Raw genomic sequence first — 12,418 nt, 5'->3', positions numbered from 1 at the left:
CTCAATTAATATCTTAGTCCAAGAGTAGTACCACTCAACCTTATCGTCATGTGGGACTAAATCCACCTGCATGGTTTAACATGACAATCCTTATGAGCTCCTCTTGGGGTCATTCTCAACCTAGATTACTAGGACACAGTTTCCTTCTATAATCAACAACACACACTATAAGTAATATCATTTCCCAACTTATTGGGCTTATTGATTTATCGAGCTAAATCTCATCCATTGATAAGTCAAAGAAATAAATACTAAATATATGTGTTTGTTATTATATTAGGATTAAGAGCACACACTTCCATAATAACTAAGGTCTAGTTCTTTTATCAAGTCAGTATAAAAAGAACTTACCTAAAATGGTCCTACTCAATACACTTAGAGTGTACTAGTGTAATTTATTAGTCAAGATAAACTAATCCCTAATCATACTACGACTTGACCGACGGTTTGTTCCTTTCCATCTTAGTCGTGAGCAACTGTTTATAATTTATAAATGACTAATAACATGATCTTCTGTGTGTGACACCACACACCATGTTATCTACAATATAAATTAATTGAACGACTACACTTAGTATATATAAATGTAGATACTTGACCAATGTGATTCTTATAAATGTTTATACAAAAGCTAGACTTTTAGTATGCACTCTAACAGATTCAACCCACACTAATGCACTGTTGAACTTGGTGGGTCAAATCAGCTGCTGCTGCACCTGAACCGGACAAAGTGCCTAACCCAAACCAAGCAGTGAACCCGGTCTGATTTTTAGTTGAAAAACACAGCTATGGCACGATGAACAGTGGCTTGCGCTGCTGTTCATCGTGCCAACTTCTCCTCCGCGATCTGCAGAGATGCAAGCTCCATTCACACTCCAAGTTTCTGATCTTGTTTCCATCTTCAACGGTGAATCCAGTCGTTCTGGAGAACACCAATCGAAGGACAACAAGCGATCAATGGGCGTTCCCTAGGTCGAGATTTTCACTTCCGTGATCCGCGAGAAACACAGATTCGAGGGTGTTCCCCAGATCTGTGGTTTTGACTCACTTGCAGCAGCTTGAAGGATGATTCCAGGAGCTTTTACATTCATCCTGATGCCATCTCTGCGAGTTGTCGTTGGATCGATCCGATCAATTGATTTCTGCAGCGCCTCTCGATTCCATTCATTTTTTTCCTCACACATCCAGATCACTAGCTTGAAGGACGATTCCAAGAGCTTCGTGCATCTTGTCATTGAGCTGGGAAGACTGATCAGATCTGTTGAGAGCTTGAAGGGCGTTTCCAATGGTTCCTTTGTTTCGTGACAGAGAGAGGGCAGCAGATTTGAGATTTGGAGTTTGTGAATGTTTCTTAACCTAGATTTTAGATTCATTTGTGCATCTTTTGTTTGTTTTTCCTACACGAACACACATCAAGCCTAATTCCAGCTTAGATCAGACTTAATTTCCATTCATGTTAGTTGTCTTTATTGAGTTGAAGATGCAATTGGTTCAATTTTAGTTTTCTGTTATAGATCGTAGGTTTGAATTGAATCCATGCTGATTTGTTTAGATTTGGTTGAATGAAATCTTGAATTTGAGGAATACTTATGGTCAATTTAATTTATGGATAGTTTTAGCAGTAAGATTGAATTTCAGTGGTTGTAGCTTAGTTTTAATTCTGCAGTTTCCTTTTGTTACTTTCTTTTGTTGAGCAATTTAAATAAGTTAGGTTTGGTGATTTGAATCCATTTGAATAAGTCTACATCTTATACTTAGTTAGTCTTAACTCTAGTTTAATGTTTTTTTTTCCAGACTGGATTTTCCGAAATTATGCTACTTGAATAAGATTTATAATGTTTAGTTTATTGATCAGGTTTGAATGTTGATAAGAATTGAATTTTAATGCTTGATTCACTTGGGATGAATTGCCAATGAATTTATGGATAGAATTCTAGTTAAAAGCATGAGTTTCATTTTCAAGACAAAAAATCCAAAAAGAATTTTAGAATCTAATTCGAACACATCTACTAGTTATCCTTGAAAAAAAATACGACTTGGGACTCCTCACTACACGTGTTTTCTTAGTTTATTTGAGATCCCTATCTTTATTAATTTGAAGCGCCTTGTGACATGTAAAATGGCTGACATCAAATTTTGGCGTCGTTGTCGGGGAAACGCTAGTTATGTGTGTTTGTTGTTAGATTGAGCATAATTGTTAGTTTCTCTATTTTACATCTTGTTTGATTTCACATAATTGTTTGTTTTCATGACCAGGTCTTCGATAGACAAATTATTTGAGTTAGATCCTGAGATTGAAAGAACTTTCAAGGCTTTGAGAATTCAAGAGAAAATTTCAGCGGTCTCAGGAAGTACTTTGTCATCTTCAGACATTTCCATGGCTGACCATAATAGAACAATGAAAGAGTTAGCAGCTCTAGATGTGGCTTTTAAGTATTCGTGTATTACTTATCTAGATCTAGCAGGAGATTTTGAGTTGAGATAAGGGTTGATTCATCTACTTCCAAAATATCAGGGATTATCTAGAGAAGACCCAAATAGACATTTGCATGAATTCCATGTGGTGTGTTCAACCATGAAACCACAGGGAATTTCAGAAGAGGACATCAAGCAAAGGGCTTTTCCATTTTCATTAACTGGAGTAGCAAAAGATTGGTTGTATTATTTGCCACCAGGGTTTATCACTTCATGGATTGATATGAAGAAGACTTTCTTGGAGAAATTCTTCCCAGCTTCAAGGACTGCAACTATCAAGAAAAGTATTTGTAGGATTCAGCAAGTGGTTGGAGAGACATTATATGACTATTAGGAGAGATTTAAGAAGTTATGTTCAAGTTGTCCTCAACATCAAATCAGTGAGCAGTTACTAGTCCAATACTTTTATGAGAATTTATTACCTATGGACCGAAGTATGATAGATGCAGCAGCTAGAGGAGCTTTAGTGAACAAAATTCCAGAGCAAGCAAGGGAGTTTATCTCGAATATGACTGAAAATTCACAGCAATTTGGAAGTAGAGCACTCACTACTAGAGGGGTTGGTGAAGTTCAAATGATTTCCAATGAACAAAAGGAGATAAGGAACTCATTGATGGAATTAACATATTTGGTGAAACAATTAGCTTTGAACAATGCTGCTCTATCTATTCCTATGCCAAATGTTCAATTTCCATGTAAACAAAGTGTGGTTTGTAGCATTTGTTCAAGTCAAGACCATATTTCTGAACTTTGCCCGAATCTTCATCAAGATGAATCTTTGGCAGCATTCTCTAGAGCTCAACAACAAAGATATGACCCTCATTCTTCTACATATAATCCTGGTTGGAGAGATCATCTAAATTTAAAATATGGCAATTCATTTTATCAACAACCATCTTCAAATCAACAATTTCAACATACTCAAAATTTCCAGCAAAATCAGCCTTTTCAGCAAGGATTCCAGCAACAAAATCAGCACTTCCAACACTTTAACCGCCCTGCAAATCAATTCCAGCAACCGTTTCAGCCTTATCAACAGTTCCATAATCAAAATCATCATTATCAATCCCAAAATCAGAATTTCCAGCAAGGGCAGAATTTCATACAGCAAGCACTTCCAGCACCTTCAAGGTTGAGTATAAACTCAAGGAGGCTCCAGTAATGCTTCTAATTCTAATTTACATCAAGCTAGATTGGAAGAGTTAATGTAACAACTTATTCAACAGCAACAAAATCAACAAAGGACAGATTCTTCTCTTCAAAACTTAGAAAGGTAGATTGGGCAATTGGCTTCCAGTATTAATCAGATTCAAGCTCAGGGATTTAGTCAATTACCATCTCAAACAACTCCTAATCCTAAAGGGAACGTTAGTGCATTGACTTTAAGGAGTGGGAGAAAAGTTCCAGAATTTCCAAGAGAAGAAGTTACTACTGAAAATTTTCCAGAATTCCAGCTATCTAATTCCAGCAGTGAAGAATTTCCAAAAGTTTAGAATGTGCCAGCTTCAAGTTCCAATCCAATTCTCGTCGATCCTTTGAATTTGGAGCATGCACAAGGTAGTAGAAGTTGTATTCCATAAATTTCCAACAACTTATGTCCAGCTGAACAGTTTCCAGTAGACTTGCCATATTCTAGCAAATCTGGAATTCAAGATTTCAGAATTCAGAGCCAAGCATTCCTTTGCCTTTTCCTCAACGAAAAACTCAACCAAGGAGAGATGTAAAAGAGGAAAGAGCTAAGGAATTTCAAGAGCTTGTGAAACTATTTAGCAAGGTGGAGGTAAATGTTCCTTTAATCACAATGATCAAGCAAATTCCCAAATATGCTAAATTTTTGAAGGATCTTTGTGTGCACAAGAAAAAGTTGAAGGGGAATGAGTTAATTAGCATGGGCAAGAATGTATCTGCACTTCTTCAACCAGCTCCTCAGAAATGTGAAGATCCTGGAGTATTTACAATCCCTTGCGAGATTGGGAGTAGTCTTTTTAAGGATGCCATGTTGGATTTGGGAGCTTCAATTAACATGATGCCAAAATCAGTTTTTCAGACCTTAGGGATTGAACCATTACAACCTACAGGAGTAGTCCTTCAGTTAGCTGACCACAGTCAGACTCATCTAGCAGGAGTCATTGAAGATGTATTGGTGAAGGTGAGAGAACTTATCTTTCCTGCAGATTTTTACATCTTAGATATGGAGGGAGACTATCTGGCCAGTAGATCTCCACTTATTCTGGGGCGACCATTTTTGTAGACTGCAAGGACAAAGATTGATGTTTATGCGGGCACACTTTCTATGGAGATAGGTGATATAGTGGTCCAATTCAGCATTTTTGACGCTATGAAGCATCCTAGAGAGGGTCACTCTATTCTTAGTTTGGATATTATAGAGGAGCTGGACATTATGGATTTCTTTTTAGTAATTGATTCAGATTCAGATTCTGCAGAGGTTGGTTTAGGTGATATTTTATCTACGGATTTGGAGGATATTTCAGCCTTGGGAGTGAATGATAGGACTTATGGATCGATTCCGAGTGAGAGAGATAACTTATACGTAGGAGATTGCTTAGGAGAAGCTCTATCCCTAGGATCGCCCAGGGAAGAAGAAGTATGCATAGGGGATTGCTTAGGAGAAGCATTACCCCTAGGATCGTCATCTATTGATCAAGAACAAGAAGAGTTAAAGCCATTGCCTCCACACTTGAAGTATGCTTACTTAGGAGAGAATCAGCAGTTGCCTGTCATTATAGCCCAGAATCTAGAACCAGAACAAGAAAGCAGATTATTGGAGATTCTAAGGCAGCACAGGTAGGGATGACAATTTCACTCGAACCCGATGGATGATCCGACATCCGACCCGAATGGAGGAGGATATGGAGGGACTATCAATACCCGATATCAGACCCGAATACCCGATTAAATAATATATATACATATATTAAAGAAAATTTTCTTTTTCTAAAATCAACTTACTATTTTTTTTATACTAGTAGGAGACTATATAGATGTTTAATCTATTTTTTTAATTATATATATATATTTTAATAGGATGTTAATTTTAATATATTTTTGTTGAATGATAATAATTCGATAGAAAGAAGAAAAAATTATACGTATAGAAGATATCCGCTCCTTTAATGAGTATGGGTATACCCATAGGATATCCTATACCCGATGGATATGGGTACGGAGGATATAGAATCCGACCCGAACCCGACCCATTGCCATCCCTAAGCACAGGAAGGCCATTGGATGGACTCTAGCAGATATTCCTGGTATCAGTCCTTCTATTTGCATGCACAGGATTTATTTGGAGGAGGATGTGAAACTAGTGAGACAGCCCCAGAGGAGACTTAACCTACTGATCCTTGATGTAGTGAAGAAAGAGGTGACTAGACTTTTACAGACAGGTATTATTTACCCTATTTCTGACAGTAAGTGGGTAAGTCCCATCCATGTGGTTCCAAAAAAATCTAGAGTGACAGTAGTGGCTAGTGAAGAGAATGAGTTGGTGCCCACTAGAGTGAAGAGTTCTTGGAGAGTTTGTGTATATTACAGGAAGTTGAACCAATCAAGCAGAAAGGACCACTACCCCTTGCCCTTTATTGATCAGATGTTGGAGAGACTGGCAGGTAGGTCACATTATTGCTTTCTTGATGGTTACACTGGTTATTTTCAGATTTGCATCGACCCAGAGGACCAAGAGAAGACTACCTTGACTTGCCCTTTCGGTACATTTTCTTATAGACGCATGCCATTCGGACTTTGCAACGCTCCAGGAACTTTTCAGCGATGCATGATAAGTATTTTTGGTGATTTATTAGACCATTGCATGGAGGTTTCATGGATGATTTTTCTGTATATGGTTCATCATTTGATGCATGTCTGGAAAATTTGTCTAGGGTTTTGGATAGATGCATTGAGACTGATTTAGTACTTAATTTTGAAAAATATCATTTTATGGTTGAGCATGGTATTGTTTTAGGACACATAGTCTCTAGGAGAGGTATTGAGGTAGATCCTGCTAAAGTTAGTGTCATATCTTCTTTATCTTACCCCGCATGTATGTGGGATGTTCGAGCTTTTCTTGGCCATGCAGGATTCTACAGTAGATTTATTAGGGACTTTAGTAAGATCGCTCTTCCATTGTCTCAGCTTCTTCAGAAAAATGTGGAGTTTCAGTTTGATCAGAAGTGCAAGAAAGCTTTTCAGAGATTGAAGGAGGCTTTGATTTCTGCACCTATCATCAGGCCACCGGATTGGACTTTACCGTTTGAGCTTATGTGTGACGCTTCAAATTTTGCTATAGGGGTAGTACTTGCGTAGAGAGTAGAGGGAGCACCACATGTGATTTGTTATGCTTCAAAGACCTTGGATTTGGCTCAAGCAAATTATACCACGACAAAAAAAGAGTTTCTTGCTATTGTTTTTGCTTTAGACAAATTTAGATCATATTTACTTTGTTCTCACGTGGTTGTATTTTCTGATCATGCAACTTTGAAGTTTCTCCTCAAGAAGCCAGATGCTAAGCCCAGATTGATTATATGGACGCTTCTCCTCCAAGAGTTTGACTTGGAAATCCGAGATAGGAGTGAGAAGGAGAACTTGGTTGCAGATCACTTGAGCAGAATTGAAGGAGACTTGGATCACATGGCCATTGATGATGATTTCAGGGATGAACAACTTTTCAGAGTGCATGGTGAGTCTCCATGGTACGCAGATCTGGTCAACTTTTTAGTATGTAATGTTTTTCCTGCACAATTTTCAAAAGCACAAAAGGATAAATTGAAAAGTGATTTGAAATATTATGTGTGGGATGATCCTTATTTGGGGAAATTTTGTAGTAATCAGATCATTAGGAGATGCATACCAGATTTTGAGTTCCAGACCGTACTTGCCTTTTGTCATTCATCTGAGTTTGGGGGGGGCATTTTAGACCTCAGAGAATTGCTAGGAAAGTTTTAGAGTGTGGATTTTATTGGCCTACCATTTTTTGTGATGCCTTTGTTTTTTTGTAGATTATGTGATAGGTGTCAACAAACTAGGAATATAGGACCTAGGAACGAAATGTCTCAACATTACATGCTATTTTGTGAGATTTTTTATGTATGGGGTATTGATTTCATGGGTCCATTTCCTGCCTCTTTTGGATTTTCGTATATTTTGTTGGCAGTTGATTATGTTTCCAAATGGGTGGAGGCCATTCCCACAAAGACTGACAATTCTTCAGTTGTTGTGAGTTTTGTCAGGTCACATATTTTCTGCAGGTTTGGAGTGTCCAAGGCCATAATTTGTGATCAAGGTTCACATTTTTGCAACAGACACATGAAAGCTATGCTGAGTAGATATGGAATTTCACATAGAGTTTCCACTCCTTATCATCCCCAAACAAATGGACAAGATGAGGTGTCAAATAGAGAAGTGAAGGCAATTTTAGAGAAGACAGTGAAGCCTGATAGAAAAAATTGGAGCAAGAGACTAGATGATGCACTTTGGGCTTACAGGACTACTTTCAAGATTCCTATAGGGATGTCTCCATATAGGATGGTTTATGGTAAAGCTTGTCATCTTCCGGTGGAGATTGAACATAAGGCATTTTGGGCAGTTAAGGCTTGTAATTTCGATGCTAGTCTAGCAGGAGAAGGAAGAAAGTTACAACTTCAAGAACTTGAGGAAATTCGGTTAGAAGCATTTGAGAACTCATAGATCTACAAAGAAAAGACCAAAAATTTTCATGACAAGCACATCGTGGGTATGGAATTTCATGTTTGTGATAAAGTGCTATTGTATAGGTCACGACTCAAATTAATGAAAGGTACGTTGAGATCTCGTTGGGAAGGTCCATTTGTTGTTACTAATGTTTTCTCATATGGAGTGATTGAGATTAGGGAGGAGTCTACCGACCGGATTTTCAAAGTGAATGGACATCAACTTAAGGTTTTTCATGAAGCTAACAATGGAGTGGAGGTGGATAGAATGAGCCACATTGGTGTCACTTATCCAATAAAAGGGGAGTTCATTCCAACTTAACTTTTCTTTTTTGCTTTCACATATATGCATGTTTAGTTGCTCAATAAATTCTTTGTTTACAAATAATGATTTTAGTATAGAATAATAAATTCTTTACTGTAGATAATTTCCTTATAGTACTTAGCTTTGAGATTGGGAATAAGAAAGATGGCACCCCCTTTACATGATTTCGATGATATGTTAGAAATGGAGGAAGGTAGCTATTTTTGATTGATAAGTTTTAGGCTTAATTTCAAGATTGGACTCTTAATTTTCTTGAGATTACTATTTAATAATGGACACTAAATGGATGAGTTCAAATGATACTTTTTATACCTAGTGAGTTTTAAGCCAAATATGTGTGATGCACTTATGTTATTGCAACTCTAGAACTTGCTTTTATTCTTTTAAAGCCACAATTAATGGATTAAATTACATGTATGAAGGTGAATCTGTTGTATCCTTTTTCCACACTATTCTTGCCATTTTTCTTTGTTACCATCATATCTTTGTAATCTTTTTGATTTTATATTCCTGGATATTGAGACAATAGAAGTTATGTGATGGATTCTTTGGCCGAGATGAACAAAGGTTTAAGTGTGGGGGAGGATGAAAGGTGTAGCATGTCAAATTTAAAGAGTTGCAATTGAGTTGGATAGTAATGTGCAGTGTTGAAAGTTTGAATTTGAAATTTTGGATTTGAAATTCTATTGGGTTTCTTTGTGAAAATTTTCAGAAGTTGAATAAGCCAAGTAGTATGGAATGATGTTGAAAGGTAATTGAATTGAACATTGCTGCTGTGCAAGAACTTTTGAGTTTCAAATTTAGTAATCATTCAAATATGTGGGATGTTAGATGTCAAAATGGCTATAGACAGTGTAAAGTTGTAGAATCAGGAAGAGAAATAAATTCAGCTAGTGCAGAAGTAGTAATGTATTAAAAAAAACTCAGAAGCAGTATCAAGAGGAAGATGAAGTAGTAATAATGTGCTAAGATCTAAAAGTAAATGAGAAACAATTGTGGAAAGTTGTACATGAATCTGAGCTAGGAAGTTAGATCAGCCTATGATGGGAATTTTAGATTTAGAAACTGTGCAGAATTTCAAAAGCTGAGGGCTGCCCAATGGAGTTGAAATGTATTCAGTTTCAATTGATTCTTAAGTGCTTAGGAATAAAGAGAAGGTAACCTGCACACTGCTGTGAGCAGTTGCAGAAGTCGATAATCATGTATCAACTTAGTATTGCTAACATTTTAATTCGTTGAGGAAGTATTGAAGGCATTGTGCTGTTGGAAACAAGTTTGATGACACTTTGACTTACTTGTGAAGGATTAAGATGTTCAGGAATCTGTTCTTGGAATTATGGTAACAAGGCTGGACTTAAAATGCAGTAATGTTTTTGCAGCTTGGTTTAAAATGAAATAGATTTTGGATTGTTATAATACAGAATGCACGGTGCTAAGTTGTAATGTGAGTGGTAGCAAATTAAGAATTGAATCAAGTTAGCATCATTAGCTTTTGGAAGTCAGTGGGAAGTGACTGAAGTTTTTATAATTGCAGTAATAATGAAGCAAGCTGCTTGTTGTTCAGCTGGAAACAACAAGACACTGGACATGAGAAACTACAAATCTGAGAAACGATGAGGCTAACTTTGAGAAGTTTTAATTCAAAAGTGTAAATAAAATGAAGTGAAAAGGCTGAAGAAGAACAAATGAGGAAATCTGAAATTAATCAAACTGTAGTAAGTAGAATCCAGCAGAGTATCAATGTTGTATCAACTAAGCACTGCTTATTTTAAATTCAGTGAAGAATCAATTGAAGATGCAGTGGTGTCAGAAATAATTGTGAAAATGTGTTCTTCATTTCTTTAAATGCTAGAGGAACAAGAATTTCAAGAATTAAAGAGTGATGAAGTAGGAATGAGAATGACAGAAAAACTGTTTGTAAATGGAATCTGTGGAGGAGATTCTGAGCTCTAGAGAAAGCAGAATGTAGGTAGTAACAAATGCTGAATTGAGGTGGCTGTAATTTGAAATTATTGAACTTGAAATGAAGTAGCTTGAATCTTAAGGGAAGATCAGCAGCAACAATGAATGCAGGCATTGTAGGAATTGAAGAATTGTAGAATCTGGAGCTTAGAATTGATTTACAGAATCAGAAATGAATTGGAAATCAGTGGTTAAGCTAATTGAGATTTTTGAGCTAATGAATAGAGATAATCAAGCTCAAGATTATGAACAGTTATGAAAGAAGTTAACTAGCAAAATACAAAGTTTCAAAAATAAGATGCTGAAATATGTTAGAAACTAAATTCGAGATTCTGAAATGATGTGTTCAGAGCTGAAGAGAAGAAGAGAAGAAGGGCCGGAATCCAATCATGTAACATACTTTTGTACTCATATCTTCCACCAGTAAAAGAGATAATTCCTTCTAATCCTTTCTTGCTTCTAACTTTGATCTGAATCATATTTGCTTATTCCTTATTTCTCCTCACATCTGCCTTTATACCGTGATTGATATCCATAATCATGGTGGAGAGTAGAAGAGAAACAAGCATATGGTAGTGCAAGAAGCATGAGTAGCTTGAGTGCCCTCTACCAAAGTCAACATTGTAAATTAGAATGAGAGCCACAAAGTTTTTATCATGTGAGGTGAGAGTGATATCATGCTTAACTCATTCATGAAAGTGGAAGTTAGTATTTAGTTAACCAAAAGTTAAAGTGATTGCCCAAGAATGCTTAAGATCTTTGAACTTTATTATCTTAGATGGTTTTCCTTTTCTAATTTCTAATCATGTTTCGGAAGGTGTTAAGGGGGAGGGGTGCCATTTAAGTAGGGTTTTAGTTTTCTTAACTTGCTTGAGACAAGCAAGAATAAGTGTGGAAGATTTGATGATTGGTCAAATTGGTGTTATATTTTGATTCGAATTGATGGACTTTTGGATTTATTTGGTTTAAGTAATTGACTTTGGAATTGGATTTTGTTATTCAAGGTATATTTTGAGTTAATTCAATTAGATACTTCTTATTCATAATTTGTGCCTCAAATATTTTTGTTAATCTTGGTTTTCGGTGAAAATTGTTGGTGCAGGAAGCATCCGACGATCGAACCTAAGTTTTGATAATGGCAAAGGAGTCAAAGTTAAGCTTATTTGTGATCTAACATGTCTGATGGAGATTGTAGGAAAGTCCTAAGTGTTCTTAGGCAAAAGTCCTAGCTGCGCTTATGTAAGGTGAAAACTCTAGGGGGTGGTAACCCTAGGTCCTAGGGGGAGGTAACCCTAGGTGGAGGAAAATCCTAAGGGGTGGTAACCTTAGGTCCTAGGGGGTGGAAACCCTAGGTGGAGGAAAATCCTAATGGGGGGTAACCTTAGGTCCTAGGGGGTGGTAACCCTAGGCAGAAAGTCCAGTCAATTTGGAGGACCAGACTGACACTAGATAATTTCTCCTGAGGGGAGTAGGTGAGGACGCGTTCCCCGCATAGGGAACAGTAGGTGTCAGGTCGATCTAAGGTTTCCGGTCGGAGATTTGAAGTCAGACCCGGACAGTCCGATGACTGTCACACTCTATATTCATACTGTTATTTATGTGCTAACATTATCTTGCAGGGTATATTGTTGTTTTGAGACTAACATGTCTTGCAGATACAAAAGGAATAAGCTAAGCCTCGGATGAACAGTGTCCGAGGCGCCTCCATGGAGCTTGGAGGTGCCTCGGGTGCAAAGGAGCTAAAGTCTGTGCAGCAGTGCTAGAGGCACCTCGGATGGAGCTGGAGGCGCCTTAGACCAGAGATTGGAGGCGCCTTGGATTGGCTTGAAGGCGCCTTCAAGTGGATGAGTTGCGACCAGGTCCGTTCTGATCCACGCGGCTGACTCGGCTTGTTGGAGGCACCTTGGATGGTGTTGGAGACGCCTCCAGCAGTGTATAAAAGGAGCTCTCG

At 37.4% G+C, this 12,418-nt stretch overlaps 1 protein-coding gene across 1 annotated transcript; it reads left to right on the top strand.

The window, feature by feature from the left end:
- The first annotated feature begins 824 nt into the window (after positions 1-824).
- On the top strand, positions 825-11,650 carry LOC121975097. The gene is made up of 3 exons (XM_042526504.1): positions 825-1,336; positions 2,257-4,624; positions 6,976-11,650. The coding sequence occupies exons 2-3, from the start codon at positions 4,277-4,279 to the stop codon at positions 7,435-7,437; spliced, it is 810 nt and encodes a 269-aa protein (XP_042382438.1). The 5' UTR covers positions 825-1,336; positions 2,257-4,276; the 3' UTR covers positions 7,438-11,650.
- Positions 11,651-12,418: the final 768 nt, after the last annotated feature.

The sequence above is a fragment of the Zingiber officinale genome, chromosome 4B (assembly GCF_018446385.1).
Source record: "Zingiber officinale cultivar Zhangliang chromosome 4B, Zo_v1.1, whole genome shotgun sequence".
NCBI classification, from domain to species: domain Eukaryota; kingdom Viridiplantae; phylum Streptophyta; class Magnoliopsida; order Zingiberales; family Zingiberaceae; genus Zingiber; species Zingiber officinale.
The sequence above is the reverse complement of the archived record's forward strand: the minus strand, read 5'-3'. Positions and strand labels throughout refer to the sequence as shown.

What these genes read in the sequence shown, in the direction of transcription:
- LOC121975097 (XM_042526504.1), top strand. Translation starts at nt 4,277, where the DNA reads ATGATCAAGCAAATTCCCAAATATGCTAAATTTTTGAAGGATCTTTGT. An exon ending in TTGAAGATGTATTGGTGAAG is followed by an intron (nt 4,625 to 6,975) that starts GTGAGAGAACTT and finishes GCAACTTTGAAG; the next exon opens with TTTCTCCTCAAGAAGCCAGA.